The sequence below is a fragment of the Tenrec ecaudatus genome, chromosome 1, assembly GCF_050624435.1.
Source record: "Tenrec ecaudatus isolate mTenEca1 chromosome 1, mTenEca1.hap1, whole genome shotgun sequence".
In the NCBI taxonomy this organism is placed as follows: domain Eukaryota; kingdom Metazoa; phylum Chordata; class Mammalia; order Afrosoricida; family Tenrecidae; genus Tenrec; species Tenrec ecaudatus.
Window position 1 is genome coordinate 33771758 of NC_134530.1, and position 17763 is coordinate 33789520.

The 17763-nt window shown below is 52.5% G+C and overlaps 1 protein-coding gene and 1 non-coding gene across 3 annotated transcripts in view; both read right to left on the reverse strand.

Moving 5' to 3' along the window:
* CLSTN1 (calsyntenin 1) overlaps positions 1-17763 on the reverse strand; it is a 73232-nt gene that overhangs the window by 17596 nt on the left and 37873 nt on the right. Inside the window, exons 3-7 of one of the 2 annotated variants that reach the window (XM_075550720.1) lie at positions 9512-9541; positions 8163-8358; positions 4790-4998; positions 3287-3436; positions 3007-3192 (exon numbers count right to left, since the gene is read on the reverse strand). In XM_075550720.1, coding sequence (XP_075406835.1) covers positions 3007-3192; positions 3287-3436; positions 4790-4998; positions 8163-8358; positions 9512-9541 — 771 coding nt within the window. The remainder of the gene's footprint in view (positions 1-3006; positions 3193-3286; positions 3437-4789; positions 4999-8162; positions 8359-9511; positions 9542-17763) is intronic. The other variant, XM_075550725.1, reaches the window with a different exon arrangement.
* Positions 14154-14286, reverse strand: LOC142437766 (small nucleolar RNA SNORA2/SNORA34 family). Its single transcript, XR_012782287.1, has one exon. It is a non-coding gene; the product is annotated as a small nucleolar RNA SNORA2/SNORA34 family (small nucleolar RNA).

Genomic DNA, 17763 nt, shown 5'->3' on the forward strand with positions numbered 1-17763 from the left:
TTGTTTTGCTAAAAGATCAAGATTTTGGACTTGTCGATGCATAATGTTGATTGGAATGTAACTGATTTCTGTGTAACTCCTCACCTATATAATGTAACATTGCATGATTGGGATTTGATTAGGAAACATTTGTAAGGGTTTAAGGGAAACATTTCATTAGATGTTGATCAGTTTAAAAAGGCTATTTTCTACACATTCAAAGACAGGCTTGAGGCGTATCCTGGCTCTGACATAATTAAGCTATTGGTGGGTAGCATGGAAGGATTGGACCCTCGTGCTGGGGTTCAAAGTATTTCTCATAGCCTGGATCACAAATTTTGTCCTGGCTATCACGTGTTGCTTCTATAGAAAGCTAAGGCGTATGAAGGAGAATCATAAGGCCTCTATGCACTTTTGAAGTTCGTGCATAAGGCAAACACCGTGGGGAACAAAGAATGGGAGAGAGTGTTTAAGGACGAATCCTTCATTGTCTTGCAAAGGAGCCTGGAAGGCTAGGTTTAGTGGTAGAGGGGAACCTCCACCCTTGTGAGTTGTAGGTAAGTCCTGATCACATTCTCAGGACATTGTTCCTCACCTTACCCTCCTATACGGTGCTGGTCTCTTACAAGCACATAGCTGGTTACTGTGTGGCCAGCAGCATTAACTATAGAAGCAGACATTCCTATTTCTTCCCGCGGCTACATCCACTCCCTTTCATAGCTTCCTCCAATAGCAGATGGGCATAAGGGGTCTTAATCCCCAGCACCTAGATTCTAAATGTTTCTATAAGCCTTAATTTTTGGCTATACTAATTGGATCATGAAGATTTGTCTTGACAGCTTTTAATGTATAGAAAATAACCATGTCGCCTATTTGGCTTTTGAATTATATATGTAAAACAAAAGAGGGACTTGTGGGGGGAGGTCAGATGCTCACAGGCATCTTCCCTGAAGGCAGTCCCTGCCAGACTGCTGTCCCCCCACACCACGGGTGGGGGCCTGCGACCATTAACTTGGTTCCTGTAGGTAGAGTTCACGCCCACTGATAATGGTCTCTATCAGTTGAGCCAGGGAACAGGCCAAACCGGCTCTGTGACATCCAAAGTTAGGCCACCATCCTGTATCTAGGATCCGCCCATCTTGCGACATGTGTACCCCAATCCCTCCTTTTCCTATTGAGTGTATGTCCCTAGACCACCCCTTCCCATTTCTGTATTCCCTATAGCACAACCCTTTCCTGTGATGTATGTCCTCACCTGTAATTAGGGGGCTTGCATGTCCCCAGAGAAGATAAAAAGTCTGGGCTACCATTAAACTCTCTCTCTCCTTCCACATGGATAACCAAGCAGGGCTGAATCATGTCTGACTCCATTTATTTCAATACTTCTATCTCATGCTCTCTATAACTTTACTATGATCTTGACTTATTATCACTGTACAATTGCGCCTATCAGACCCGTAATGATTTGTTAGGGGCTGGCTTCCGCGGACACACCCTGTGGAGCTACGGGGTCACTGCAAGTCGGCATCAACTCTCTGGCAGCGAGAGCATCATTTACATGGCCTGAGTCCCATTTGGCTGCAGAGACGGTCATTTATTTCCTCTCCCTCCGTGGCAGAGGCCACATGCTCCGTTAGAAGCCCCACCTGGATGAGCCCCTCTGAGTGCCACTGTGATTACTGGATAAATAGCTAGATACTGAATTGCTCAAAAAGCATGAAAAAAATGTTTTGTTCCATATTGCCAAAGCTCAATTTTTTCTCTTCAGCTTTTTCCTCACAAAGATGCCTGCCTCGGCCTCTCTGTGACTGGGCCGGGCTGCTTCATCCTGAAGAACACAACATGACTTGGCTGCTTCAGTTCTAGACCCCGCTCTGCTACTTCCCAAAAGTCTGGCCAAGGCCGGTGAGGGGACCTCCTCAGTCTCCAGGGGCTCCTGCTCCTCGGGACGAACACACTCCAAACACACAACCTAGGGGGCAGCTGCACCACACAAAGGCTAAGCTCACCGTGACCCTGCAGGACAGGGCAGAACTACCCCTGGGGGTTCTGAGACTGACTGTGGGAGGAGAAAGGATCGGTTAGTAGGTTTGAATGGCCGCCGTGCCCGCTGGCAGCACCAGGGCCTCCTTATCCAAGGGCAGGGTGGACAGCTCACCCTGCAAAGGGGCTTTCCGGCAGCTCTTGGGTCAGAAGATGCTCCTGAGGAGACCCATTCTTCCTCAACCGCTCTATCTGCCCCTGGAAAAGCCCACACCTGACCTTGCTCTCAGTGAGGCAGGAAAATGTCCCCGACTGAAGGGACAGAGGGAGTCTTTGGGGTCACATTCACAGGAATTCCATCTCTCCACGTCCTCACACCAGGCCCGTGGCACGTTCTGTTGAGACGAGGTGAAATAGAGGGATCCTTGGTTTTGCTTTACTACTTCATGTTCGCCAAAAGCTACTGGGCTGCCTACGTTTTGAAAATAAATCCTTAAATAAGCATATCTCATCTCATGGCATTCTCCGAAAACTCAGGGGCAGGGTGGCAAGTCAGAAGATTCCCAACTCGCTGGCAGTGGGTTTGGCTTTTGGGGTGTACCTGAGGGGTACAGTCACTTTCTCCAAACACTGGTTCCTAATCTCGTGGCAGCCCCTAATGGCAGAGGATACCTGCCCGGGGTGTGCGGGCAGTCACCGTTCCTGGAGCACATGCCCACATCTGCTCCACCACGGAGTCGCTGGCTAGGTTGGAGCTGCAAGCTTTCAGGTCAGCCTCCTGAAGAGTCGGCCCAAAGTCTCAGCCACTTCTCCAGGAGGGGAAAAGTATTTACATGCAACGCTGTGGGCAGTATTGGGGGGTCAGTCCGAAAACACAGCAACCAGACGGTGACAGCGATGTCAGAAAAACAGTCTCTGGTATTGGTGGCGACAACCAGTGCATGCCAACTGTGGACCGGTGCCTCGGGGAACCTGTCGGACAGGGTCTCTCTTGCCTGCACCCAACACTGACCGGCTCAGCATCCCGGGGCCTGCTCTCCTTACCGCAGAGCCGGTGCAGGGACTTCTCTGAGTAGGTGTCTCGGTCACAGCCTTTTCCTATGTGGCTGGTCTCGAGCTCCACCGTGGCCTGGACGGAGGCAATGGGCTCGTCACAGGTCTCCAGACGGATACTGGGAAAGAGGGCCAGGGCGCCGGTGCCGGGCTCGTACTCAATCCTGTTGTTCCAGCCTGGGCAGGGAGAGAAGGGACACTGCCAAGTTAGGTTTCTGTGGCATTTACACGCTCAGAGCAGGGTCGCCCGCAGAAAGAGGCTGCTGCTCACCTTGCCAGCCAGGGGTGCAGGCGGGCTTGATGCTGATCTTGACCAACGCGTCCTCGGTGGCTCTTTTCTTCCCGCAGTCGTAGGCGGTCACAGTGAGCTTGTACTGGTGCTCTTTGCCGTAGTTCAACTTCTCTGTGTTTTTGATAAAACCTTACATGGGAGAGAAACCGCTGTGAGGCCCCAAACCCAAGTTGTGGTTCCCTTTCGTTGGCTTACGCTGACACCCAGAATGCATCTGCTGGGCCCCTGTAAACGCGGGCGGACACAGAAACGAGTGTGGGCTTGAGGTAACGGGCAGATGATCTGGTTCACATGTGCTCTGAACGCACACGAGGGGGTTAATTGTGCTGTCATCGCCTCCTCGGCCTGGAGGCCTGCGGAACTGGATGGTGCGCGGCTACCATTACCGACCGTGGGTCTGCGTCTATTGAAGAATTCCAGTCACGAGGGGGAGGACACACGGCAGGATTTCAAATTCTCAGGGACTACCGTCATCCTGGAGCCAGGAAGGTAGGATCATCTCCTCAAAGTACTTCCTTAAGACAATCTTTAAACTTTAAATGTAAAAATAGCCCCTGACATCTTGCTAGAAGCAAACAATAGTTTAACTCAACGAGCCCAAGAAGGCCTGCCGGACCAATGTGCTCCTAAAGCAGCCGTCTCCCTGGGATCAGAGTGGCCATGGGGACGCAGAAGAACAGCGGGGACCTGGGGTCGGGGGGCCCAGTAAAGGAGCTGGCCTGATCCAGGGAATGTAACCCACCACCACCAGACAGGCGAAACATTGTTACACAGAAAAAACGCTAGTCTGTAACTCAACCCCATTTACTCTGCGAGGTCTGTACAGGGTTTTATATTTACGTTAGGCTTGAACACCTGATGGACAGGACTATAAATAGGCGACATAACTTTATGAAACACCACATCGGGGTGCACCCACCACGCTTGCTAAAGGAGTCGACTGGGGAGCTCCCGGGAGCAGAAGCCTGCTTTCTGAGGAAGAAGGGGGCGCCAGGCTCTCAGGTGAGCCCCACCCCATCTGATCGCTGAGGAGCCATGACCTTGTCGAGGACCCTGCGCTACACGGAGCCCCTTCTGTGCAATGGCAAAGGCTGGAGGTGGGCTCCGCGGCAGCAGGGAGGCGCAGGCCCCCGGCTTCCAGGGGAGACAGACGGCTCCCTTGATGGGAGCGTGGGGAAAACAAAAATCCAGTAAGGGCCGGCCTTACTCAGCCCTGAGGTGATGGAAAGATGAATAGATTCTGAAAACGAAAGCAGGTGTACTGGGGTGTGAGGGCTTCATCGGATTGTGGTGGGCAGGGGAGGAAGCCAGCAGCTGGCCTCGCAGAGAACCCCACCCAGCCCTGTGGGTGCTGGGGGCAGCGTGAAACCCGGGCACAGCCAGGTCTCCGCCGCCGGGGCTCACAAGGTGCCCCGACAGGGACGTGGGCTACAAGCTGGTGGGTCTGGCCTGAGACGGGGAGACAGGGTCCTCTGTCCTTACCATCTTTGTCTACGGTGAATGGTACGTCTGGGGTGACGACTTCGTAGCTGCAGATCTGGCTGAACTGGGGGGAGCAGTCGGCGTCGAGCGCCTCCACTCGCAGGATGCTCTCGTACTGCCGGCCCTCGACCACCGTGGCCTTGTAGGCCTTCTCCTTGAACACGGGCGCGTACTCGTTCACATCGTTCACCTGGATGTGCACAGTGGCTCTGGGGGAGAGGAGAGAAGCTATTTTTCTTTGCCCAAAGGGTACCAATCCTGCCCCACTTTTGTTTTTCATTTTAAATGTTTTATCGGGAGCTCTTATAGAACGCACGGCATTCCACCGTTCAGTGACGTCAAGCAGTGTTATACGACTGCGATACCACCATCGGTTTCGAAACATTTTCTTTGCTCTTCAACTCCCCTCCTGCACCCCCACCCCCAGCCCGAACCCTTCTTCCTTTGTTAAATAATAAGAGGGGGTGCGGTGGACATTTTGGCCATGCCTTACACAATCCTATCTCTGTAGTTGGAGCCCAGCGAGTGGGGTTACAGTCATCAATGTTATCGGCTCCCCTTCACACACAGACACCCCCCCGCCCCTTACTGTACCTGAGGGGTTATCGATCTTGACTTTCATGGAGCACACGGTCTTAAATACACAGACGAACATATGCAGCGCTAACATGCTTAACGAGCAAAACAAATGAAAGTCCTGATAGTCGGGGGAGGAATCATTAGAGAACTATGGGGCAGTTACGTGGCTCATCAGTGTCACAGCGCATCCTGGACTGATCACCCCTTCCCGGGGGCCCTTCTGAGAGGGACTGTCCAATCATCCTACAGGGCAGGTTTGGGTCTCTACATCCACACGCCTTCACATCGATTCGGTTGCTTGTTTTTCAATTTCTGACACCTCATGATCACACAGGCTGGTGTGCTTCTTCCATGTGGGCTTTGTTGCCTCCCTGCTGAGGGCCGCTTCTTTTAACTACAAGCCTGTAAGACTCCAGGCATGGTATCTTTTAATAGCTGGGCACCATCAGCTTTGTTCACCACCTGTTTTCTCTTCAGCAATTGTGTCGGGAAGGTACCATACAATGCCGTAGTATTAGAACAAGCAGTTCTTGTACTGAGGTTAGGATTTAAGCAGAGGCCCAAAGTCCATCTGCTTCCTTGCTGCATTTGCATAATATACATATATAAACAAACATACATACATATGGTTTCTCTTTTTTCCTCCTACCCCATTATGTTGTTTATTCGCCCTTCACCTCTCAGTAATTCCTCTCAGATACAATTTGGTCAAACACAACCAGAAAAGGTACACCCTCCTCGCCATTAATTTTAGAATACTCACTGGTGCCCTGTACCTGTCATTGTTGGCTCTCCGCTCATCTCCCAACCCCCCTTCCCAAGAATCGTCAGACCAGTCACTATCTCTATACAATTACTATCCTGCCTACCTTGTATAGATAAATCCCCTCCCCCCGCCAAAAAAAAACCCCGAACAAACAACATACGTAAGGTCACAAGACTGACAGGGACCCAGACATCGGGCGATGACTCCCGCAGGTAAGCGGGGGAAGGACCTGTCATCACCCATCAGTGCAGTCCCCTTTCTCCCGGGGCTGCCCGTCCTGGGTCCCGCTTACCCAACAACTCACACACCTGTTTATCTTAGCATTCCTGTCCATGGCTGCTCCTGCCGTCAGGGAAGGGATGGAGCTACCTGGGGCATCCTCCCCGTTACACCTTTGCCCCACTCTCAAACACCCTTCTTCAGGTCACATATTACGTGGAACCCATGCGGTGAACGTGGCCACGTGACTCCCATTGCTCTCCGTGAAGGGTGCAAACAACACACGGCTAAAACAGGGATTTGGGCTGGGTCCCCTGCAAATCTTAAGGATAACCAGCTGGTTTACAAATACACGTATCAGAAATATAAGAGACTAGGGATTTTCTTTGAAGAGACCTGGCGGCGTTGGGCTGTGACCCGCAAGCCAGCAGTTTGAAAGGTGGCGCCTTCCACTTCTGTGAAGAGGTTGGCAGTTCCCCTCCGTCCCACAGGGTCACCGTGAGCGGCATCGGGCTGACGGCAGGGAGCTTTACAAGGGACCTGCTTTAGCAAAACATAGGACACTGTGTCCGAGCCTGCAGCAGGGCGGCCACCCCCATCCACCTGCCAGGCCCTCTCTGGTCAGTTTAAAACAGACGCTTTGGTTCAAGATCTACAAGGAGGATGAGTAAGGAGCTAAGAGAGGAAGGCCGGGCGTGTTGACACAAGTTCTGTCCTTCTTGAAGGAAGTGTTTCAGACTGTCAGACTTGCTTTGGGATTGTCACCCATGGTTGGTCCAATGAATAAAGGACACCGGGGAGGCCATGGCCTTGCTGCCACCTGGGCTTTCTCTGGGGCCGCCCACTGACTCAGGGATTCAGGATAGGGACCATTCCGCCGACACGATCTCTCCTTCTCCAAGCTTGGCCTTTTCCCACGGAAGGGAACCTGGGACTGGGGTAGTCGGACTCGTCCACACAGATGCAGTCAGCTCCCTTTCCTGACTCTTGACGTGACTGCACATTGAAAGGGCCACCCTGAGCCTGCTCGTCTCTCAACAAAACAGCCTACAAACAAAGGCAGCTGGCGGGGGACTCAAGGACCGCTCCCCAGGGATTGGTTCTGCTCTGATCATCCAGGGACACCACCCGGCTCACCTGATGGGAAGAGAAGACGGTATTCCCCGACACGCATCAATGGTACTTCCTCTGAGAGCCTCCACAGGCCAGAGCCACTGGGTTTAACCTGACAGCGTGGGTCACGTGACCTCACCTCACCCCCACACACCTGCTTTCTTAGAAGATGTGGAAACTGAGACTCAACCAAGGGTAGTATTCGCCTGACGGGAGCCCTGAATTCTCATTCCTGACTTGTGTAGCACCTTCTCCACCCACCAGTCACTTGCACCTGTTGGGAGGCACAGAAGTGGCCAGGATGGTCAAGGGCAAGTGCGTGCTGACAGACAGCAGGGGACCAGAGTCACGCCCTCCGCATTCAGTGAGGGCAGCATGTCCACACACCATATGGGGAAAAGGGGCGGGCCGTCGCTTTGGAATTTTCCTGAGTGGAAATAATTGGTGGGATGGAATTACGCATTATTAATTCAATGCATAAGATGCGCCAGCCTCTTGCTACGAGCCATATACAGGAGTAAACACACAGACGCGCTCCCTGTCCTCAAAGGGCTTACAATCGAACTGTGGACCAATGATGAGAACTACTGCATGCCTCAATCTTTCATGAACGCAGAGTGCTTGGGGGCCCTGAGCTAAGGACACCCCCTCGCACACACTGTGTGGCGGCCGCAGGCTGCCCGCTGGCTTACTTACTTGTGGGATTTTTTCGCCTCCGTGCCGTCGGGCCCCCTGCCACAGTCGTAGGCCTGGATGGCAAACGTGTAGCCCTTCTGCAGCTCACAGTCCAGCTTCTCTTTGGAGCGGACCAGCCCCTCGCCAGTGGACTTATCTACCACCACGGCTTCAAAGGGCACGTTCTGCCCGTGAATTTTAAATCTGCAAATCTCACCTGGGGAGTCAAAGCAGGAGAGGTGAGAACTGCGGCCGCCAGACTGTCTGCATCTCCCCACCCCCCCTTCCCTAGCCCCCAGACCCCAAAGGAAAACAAAGGACAATTCGGCAGCCAGGGGGTTGGAGGGCTGTGGACAAAGCAGGGGCTGTGCTCTCACACAGGTCGGGGGTGGGGTGGGGGGGGCGCTTTAGTAAACGGAAGCAAGTTCTGACTTTCCAAGCCCCTCGCTGAACTTTGCATCCATTCATGCAGGAGTACGAGAGAGGAGACACGCAGGCATTTCACAGGAGTACTTCGGGTGGCTCTAGGTCAAAGTCGGCCTCATTAGCAAACAGCCGGCCTCGGTCACAACCCAGCGAGAGCCGGGCGGGGCAGCGGTCTTGGTTTGGACCAGAGAGGAGGCGAGAGCACGCGGGTAGAGTGTCGTGAGACAGAGGTTCAGCATCGGAACGACAGAAATCAGAAGCAGCAAGTCTTCCTGTGCAATGAGCCCGGCTGAAATTAGGGAATCAAAGGGAAGTGCTCCAGGAGCAACGGTAGAAATACCACCTCTTCAGGCATCCATTTCAACAGTGGGTCTACTGCCGGGGTGGGAGGGGGGCTGCTAGGCTCTCCTTTCCTAGACCGTCCCCCTACCTGAAAAAGAAGCCTGCCTCAGGACCTCAGTCCTTGGGGACTTACAAGCTTCAGCAGGAGGGAAACCCTGGCTTACTTTTTGCGGAGCTTGTCCCACCATGGGGAGTCCCGGGGCACTATTTTGATGAGCCATGTATAAAACATCACAAAAGGTCTTTCATATGGAAATAGGGCTGGGTGCCTCACGCAGGCGTCTGGGGTCATAGGAAAGGGTTGTGAAGCAAACGTTCTCTTTAAAAACGTTCCCACTTTTTTTCTCTCTCTGTGTTCTTAATGTATGGTTCTATCCCTAGAGTTCAAATGGATGTCTGATTTCCAGATATTTCTAACCAAGGGTTTGGTTACATACAAGTTCCATCAATTTATAGATATAGTTTTTAAAAACAGAAGAAACAAACAGGAAAAATAGGGGCAAAAGAGCATGACCGTATCTTCTGTTCGGGGCTGATTCCCAATTTTACAAACAGAGTTAGTGGGTTAATGTTAAAAGAGGGACACAAAGACCCTGGATCACCTTCTTTGGTGACTGCCACCTCAAAAGTCTCTAAAGGAGAAAAGATAAGGCCACGTCAGTTACACAGGAACGCAGACCACGGGCAAAGTCACAGATGCACACGCTACATAGGAAGGTCAAGCACGCCACCTAACAAAGAGCTCGGGGGCCGGCTGCTGAAGCTGCTGTGGCGGAGGGGCTTCCCCAGAACAGAGATGCCAATCTGAACCCCAACTTACCATGAACTACAGCGTGGTTCTGAAATGACAGTCCCATGTGGGTGAAAGCCTGCCATAGGCTTCTAACACCCTCACGGGTCAGCGGCGTTTTTCCTATGACCATTCTGATGGCCGGAGCTAAGAGCCCGCCCATCTGCTATTTTACAGTTTGAGAGATTTTCGTCTTCGGGCTAAGCTCCCTCCACTTCCAGTAACATCCACCTGGTCCACAGGTGCAGGGCAACCCAAATCAGGAGCCAAAGGTTCTAAAGCCCCTTGGTTCTTGAAGGGCAGAACGGATGGCGCTTCTCTCACCGGCCGCATCCCCTTGCAGCAACAAACAGAACCCCCTCGCGAGTCCCACGGACGCTTGCTTAAATGATCAAATGCAAACCTAACCCACGGCCACCTCACTGGCGACCTCGTGGGACAGAGTGGAATGGCTCCGCGGGGTTTCCCATGACGGGAGCCGACAGCCTCATCTTTCTCCCAAGCACGGCTGGTGGGTTTGAACCACTGCTAGCAGCTCCTTAGGCCATCTGAAAGCGGGCCGACCACGAAGTGACCAAGGCGTTGGTTCTGTGGAGACACAGTCGAGATCCAGCTCCCCGCCAGGGCTATGACGCCCTACAGGCACAGGGACGCGTGTGCAAAGAAGAGCCCGCTGCCTCTCACCAGACCCACCTCCTCTCTCCCACACCGCCAAAGCACCAGGCTTCAGTTTCCTGGCTTTTCTTAATGGTTCCACCCAATATGTGCATAGTCCCGAACAATCTGCTGTTTCATTTTGCTATTCAAAAACAAAAAGATTAAAACCTGGAATCATAAAGTATGCCATCCCTGTGGCTCCTTTTCCATGGAACTGTGTATCTCCTGAGATGCACTCACCCTTCGTTTATACCAGGGTCCTCAAACTTTTTAAACAGGGGGCCAGTTTACTGTCCCTCAGACCCGTTGGAGGGCCGGACTATAGTTTAAAAAAAAATACTATGAACAAATTCCTATGCACACTGCACATCTTGTTTTGAAGTAAAAAAAAAAACAGGGCAAAAACACCCGACGGGCCGCATATGGCCCGTGGGCCGTAGTTTGAGGACACCTGATTGACACTCTACACAGTCATGAGCATCAGTGAGGTTGCTACATCATTGTAGCTGCTGGCCAGGAGGAAGGCATGGAAGGAATGTTCACTGGTAAGTACTCGGATCACCGTCCCCGGGTGGTCAGGCCAGCATGTGTTATTGCTACGATGAATGATGTCCCCATGGGCATTTCCGGCCGCGCCCGACAAGGCTCGGGTGACATGTGTTTCTCCAGGGCTGCATGGGACCTGCTAGCTTCTAAGCTGACTTCTGCGGGAGAAGAGCCCAGAGCCTCCGGTGGCCCTGCCCCCATACAGACCGTACCAAGGTCATTCGTGCGGACTCTTAACAGTTCACTGGTCACAGGCAACAAAAATCAACCTTAGTGACTAACTCGCGTAAAAGCGACTTTATGTGAAGAGTGTCTGGGGACTCCTGGAAGAGATGGCAGGCTTTTAAAGAAAGGGACTGGGGAACGGCCTTGGGAAATCAGGAAGCAGGGGCCACAGTGGTGCCGAGACAGTGCTCGTGATGAGCCAGACGGAACGGGACGCCGGCCATCTTTGTGTCTCTGCTCAGAATTCACATTCCAGGGTGGGAGCAAGAGATGTGCTCCCGTTTGTTCTGGGGAGCTCGGTTACAAGTGGGAGACCCCACTGATCTGTACTCGATGGGAAAGAGATGAGGGCAAGGCTATTAAGAAATGGGGGTGCTACGTGCCGAGTAACAGGTCTACTGAACTAGCCCTGCGAACCCAACTCTCACCTCTAGCCCATGACTCTGCCGCTCAGGCCTGGTGGCCAGGCTCACCTGCTGGATGGCCAGGCTGGACCTGCTCTTTGCTGACGGCTGGCCTCCTTGCTTTCTGGTCCTGGAGGATTTCTGGACAAGCTCCCGTGTGGGTCTAAGCAGGAGGGTTCTTCAAGACCCCTCGAATACGTAAGGGGCTCCATTCTCAGAGGCCCGTCATTTATCCAGCAGTGGATCTCACATTCTAGCCCACCAAGAATTACTTAGAAAATCTGGGGAAAATAGTTTCCAGGTCCTGCCTTCTAGAAATTCTGATTTAGCAGCTCTGGAGAGATGCTGGGTACTCTGTACGTTTAAACACTCCTCGATGGTTCTAATGCAAACAGGTGAAGCCTGGGTTGTGAGAAAACTGGCCTCCTGGTGGTATCCAGGCGTGGCTGGCTGTCAGGATTTCTAGGCCCCAGCTCTGAGGCATGGAAGCAGAGCTGGTGGCTGGAGCGTTGGATGCAGGATTGGAAGACCACCTGTAAGAACTGACCCAGACAGCCAGATCTTCCCTGGAAACCGGTGGGTCCCAAGTTGACTTTCAACCCTCTGCTCCCCATGCCATACAAGCTAATCTACATGCTCCCTGGAAGCCCTCCTGGCTCCCTCCCTCTCCCTCTACACCTACCAGTCTCCCCACATTTGCTGCCTCTGCAAACCCGCCACCCTTTAGGGAAACTCAATCTCTGCCTTAGGAAACTGGAAACTGTTTCCTGGCCTCCTCCAGCCCGCCGTCTTTTCCTTCGTAGGAACTCCAACAGACACAGGGAGTCGCCTCTCTTCCTTCACAATGAATGATAAAGGTCCTTGTCCGTCTGGGTAACTCTGGGGCAGGCGGGTTTTGTGTGGAGAGCAGGGGCCAGCTTCCACACTTTGGTGATGTTCTACAGAGAAGCTGGCAGTTACCTAATGTGGACGGATCCTGATCCTTTCCTGAATGGCAACTGCTCCCAAAATGAGTCCATTCTAATCGGCACCTGACACCAAACAAGCCTTCGGTCCGAACATGCTAACATTGCTTAAACCTGCTGGTTCACCGACGGTCGCCTTGGATCAGGCTGGGTCATGTGACATCTCCACTGGGGGCTTACAAAACTGTGAGGAAGACACCCTTCTCCCAGTGCTGCGGACATGGGGGCAGGGCAGTGGCAGCCTCTGCAGATGAAAAGCAGGCAACGGTGTGGAGTGGCCTGAGCCCTCCCGTAACTCACGGCTCCCCAAAACCACAAACACCATGGGAAAAGCCACCCCAGGTCCTGCAGGTCGGTTCCAAGGACCCAGACAAAGTTCTTAGCCTTGTCCTGGCATTTCTTCTGGATCCTCTTCAGGTCCTGATGCTCAAGCCATCTTGTGAAAGACCTGCACTCTGGCCCAGGGCGGTTAAGGTCAATACTGATGGGCGCAGGACACGCATCGCAGGGAGAGCACACACGGTACCCACTAACATGAGCCATGCAGCACCGTGATGAGGACTGTAACACTGTGCGTGTGCGGTTCAAAGCTTCTCAGCGCTCCCCGTCGCTGTCCCGGGGCGACTCAGAGTGCCCCTGGGCCAGGGCAGAGCTGGTGGGGATGGGGTTAACCGCAGCCTTTCAGTTTGCGGCTGAGTGCCTAAACTGTTGCGCCAGGCAACGCTCAATGAGTCCATTCAGACTCAGCCCAACTCTACAGCACCCCCCACAATTTTCCTCCTGGGGAGCGGCTGGTGGGTCCCAACCACTGCCCTTCTTGATTAGCAGCCCAGCACTTTAGCCACCGCACCACCAAGATCCCCTCCAAAAACACACAAGAGCCCCACTGCTCTCGGTTCTGACTCAGGGCAGCTGGTCTAGAATTTCCAAGGCTGGCGCAGACAGCCTCCTCCTTCTCCCAAGCAGTGGCTGGGGGGATTGAACTGCTGACCTTCCGGTAAGCAGTGCGGCATGTATCTCACAGGGACCCTTATGGCCCCTCCAAGGCTCCTTTGCATCTCCACTCCACACACAAACCGTAACTGTGATTTTGTGTACGCGTACGCTTACGAAACCTAACATCTCAACCTTTGTTCGAAGCCCGAGTGAGGCTTCAAAGAGGTGCAGCCCTAGAGGGCTTAGGAAAGGCCCGTTGTGCAGGGAACTGCTAACCACACGGCCACATTCCCTGGAGGAGTAACGGTGGGAGCCACGTTGCCGACTTTCCCACCAGAGCCAGCCCTCGGCCGAGCGCGAGACGCAGTCTGCTCTCGAGCCGCGCCGGACATGAAGGGACTCGGTTCTACCTCATCTCAAAAGTGCCTGCTTAAATCATGCATACTCTTTCATCAAAATGGAAAGGACACTTCTGCCCCAGATGCTGGATTTACATTTTACTTACTTACTAGAGGGGACAAAAAGCATGCCCTTATTAATGATTAGGAAGTATCTAACACAAGTAGACTAAGTGGATGGAATTTGAAAATATCTTCTTTTTCTGGGGCTGAGCTTTAACCACCAGCCCACCAACCTCCTCACACTCAATCTTTTTTTTTTTTAATTAAAAGGTGATTTTATTGGGGGCTCTTATAACTCTTTTTTCTTCTTTTTTTTTCCCAGATGTTTCTAATGAATTGACCATTACATTTCCAAGTTCTGAACTGGCCAACAGACCATAAGAAGACATTTCTTTAGTCTCCTGCTTGAAGCCAACAGCTGCATCAAACTCTTACGGCTCTTATCACAATCCATACATCACTGTATCAAGCACATTGGCACCTATGCTGCCATCAATGTCTCTAAACAAATGTTTACTTTCTATTCAGCCCTGAGTATCAACTCCCCCATTGTAAGTTATTATTATTTGCATCTTACACTGACCCCCTAGCTCCCTTCCCCCATGGTTTCTGTTGTTTGTCCCCCTGGGTGGGGGGAGAGGAATGTGTCCATCATTGTGATCCGTTGGTTCCCCCTTCCCCTACCCTCTTGGTATCACTACTCTGATTCCTGTTCCTGGATTCCCTGTTTCATCAGCTCTTATCTTTTTTTTTCTTTTTAATCATTTTACTGGGGGCTGGTACAACTCTTATCATAATCCATATATATATCCACTGTGTCAAGCACATTTGTACACTTGTTGCCATCATCATTCTCAAAACATGTGCTTTCTAATTGAGCCCTTGGTATCAGTTCATTTCCCCCCTCCCTCCCCGCTCTCCCTTCCTCATGAACCCTTGATAATTTATAAATTATTATTTTGTCATATCTTACATTGTCTGACATCTCCCTTCACCCACTTTTCTGTTGTCTGTCCCCCAGGGAGGAGGTTATATGCAAATCCTTGTAATCGGTTCCCCCTTTCAAGCCCACCCTTCCTCCACCTTCCCGGTATCATCACTCACACCACTGGTCCTGAAGGGATCATCTGTCCTGGATTTTTTGTGTTTCCAGTTCCTATCTGTACCATTGTACATCCTCTGGTCTAGCCAGATTTGTAAGGTAGAATTGGGATGATAGTGGGGGAAGGAAGCATTTTATAACTAGAGGAAAGTTGTATGTTTCATCGTTGCTACACTGTACCCTGACTGGTTCGTCTCCTCCCCAAGACCCTTCTGTAAGGGGATGTTCAGTTGCCTACAGATGGGCTTTGGGTCCCCAATCTACACTCCCCTTCGTTCACAATGATATGATTTTGTTTTTCGATGCCGGATTCCTGATCCCTTCAACCTCACACTCAATCTTACACACATCAACCCAGTCTTCTAGCAGATTGCAGACAATAGGTTGAGAAAAATTTTTTTTTAACCTGGTGTCTCAGAAGAGTCTTAGCTGAAAGATTGGCTGTTCTAACCCACCCGGGGCTACATTGGGAGACAGGCCCGGTGATCTGCTTCCCAAAGACCACCACCCTCAAAAATCCAACGGGGTCATTCTACTCAGAAACTACTCAAAGCTGGCTCAGCGGCAACTAACACCTATTTCCTAAAACATCTGAAAAATACCAATGCTTTATCCTCCGAATTTTACCCCGAGAAAGTTCTCTTGATTAGATTCAGGGTAAGTGTCTCATCAGTGACCAACATGCCGACAGACACTTCAGCACAAACCCCGGTGACTGGGCTCCCGAGATGACCAGGGAGCTCCAGGGGTTGGCGGTGGATGTGGTGGGAGGAGACTAGGAAGCAGAATGTTCTGTTGTGTTGTTTACTGATGATATCATGAGTCAACACAGGGAGCTGGGCACTCAGGCAGGAGGGGCAGGCTGCCCAGCAGAGGCAGCACGGGCATTCATTTGCTACAGGTGTGGGGCCAAGCTTAGTCGTCCACCTACAAACATTGGTGGGGCATCAACTTGCCCCAGGCCGCTGCTCTAGGTACAAGGGACTCGGTGGGGAACGAGGGAAGCAGGAATTCTGTGTCCCCAGCCCCGACTGGAAACGGGATAGTGGAATGCCTACCATGTGAGATTGGTAAACGAATTAAGAGACCGTGGCCCACATAAAGCACTCTGAATCACCAATGCCACACTGATGGAAGATTGGCTATTGCAGCTGCCACCAGCACCGTCTCCTCCTCCACCACCATCACCTCTATACCACTACCTCCTCCACCACCACCACCACCACCTCCTCCTCCACCTCCACCACCACCACTTCCTCCTCCTCCACCACCACCACCACCACCCTCCTCCTCCTCCCTCTTCCACCACCCCCACCACCACTTCCTCCTCCTCCACCTCCACCACCACCACTTCCTCCCCCTTACCACCACCACCACCACCACTTCCTCCTCCTCCTCCTCCTCCACCTCCACCACCACTCCTCCTCCTCCACCGCCTCCACCACCACCACCTCCTCCTCCACCTCCACCACCACCACTTCCTCCTCCTCCTCCTCCTCCACCTCCACCACCACCACTTCCTCCTCCTCCACCACCACCACCACCACCACCTCCTCCTCCTCCTCTTCCACCACCCCCACCACCACTTCCTCCTCCTCCTCCTCCTCCACCTCCACCACCACCACTTCCTCCTCCTCCTCCACCACCACCACCACCACCACCTCCTCCTCCTCCTCTTCCACCACCCCCGCCACCACTTCCTCCTCCTCCACCACCTCCACCACCACCACCACCTCCACCACCACCACCACCTCCACCACCACCACTTCCTCCTCCTCCACCACCACCACCACCACTTCCTCCTCCTCCACCACCACCACCACCACCACCACCACCACCTCCTCCTCCTCCTCTTCCACCACCCCCACCACCTCCAAACCACCATGATGCTAAATTAAATTGTAGACATGGCCTTTGTCTTATCCCTGAAACGTAATAGGAAACTGAGAAAGTAGAACACGATGGAGACTATGCAGACAGCTGGACAAGAAGCTCTCACAGAATGTTCAGGGAAAAGAGATGTTACAATATTTCCCTATTATTAAAGGAGTCCTGGCAGTCCAATGGATTAAACACTGGGCTGCAAACGTTGCCAGCTTGGTGGTTGAAAGCCCCCAGCTGCTCCATGGGAGGAAAATGAGGCTGTCTGCCCCATAAAGATTCCGGTTCCAAAACCCCACGGAGCAGTTCTGCTCCTTCCTAGAAGGTCATGTATGGGTTGGACTGGACTTGATGGAAGTGGGTTGTCATTGACAGAAAGGGTGGTGACAGGAGGCAGTGAGAAGCACTCCAGATGAAAATAAAGAAGCTAACGGTCCCCAGACCCTCTGAGGTACATGGCACCACCGTCCCCTTTTCACAGATGCCTAAAGGACGGCACACAGACATTAGTGATTTGTCCAAGGTCACGGAGCCCAAACGGTAGAATGAGGATTCAAATGCAGGCCACGTGGGCCCAGGGTCTGTGTTCCCGACAGCGCGCCCGCCGCAGCCCCATGCCCACAGAGTTGCGCACTGCGGCTGGATGTGTACTTCGACAGTGGAAGGGACGGTGACCGGGAAGCATTCTCTTACTCAGGTATCAACTGCGTCCACGGGAATTCCGCATTCTTGTCTTTACAAAAAACTTGTCCCAAATGTTCACAGCCGCGTTACTCATAATAGCCAACAGGTAGACGCCCCCAGTCTACCAGGTGAAAATGGACTAGCAAACGATGGAGCCTATCAGTAAAATGAAAGAAGGCTTAGCCGTAAACAGGAAAGAAGTCGCTCCTGTTTAGAACAGTGCCTTCTCCCCGAGCCTGTGAGCAGTCTCTCCTCCCCAGTCC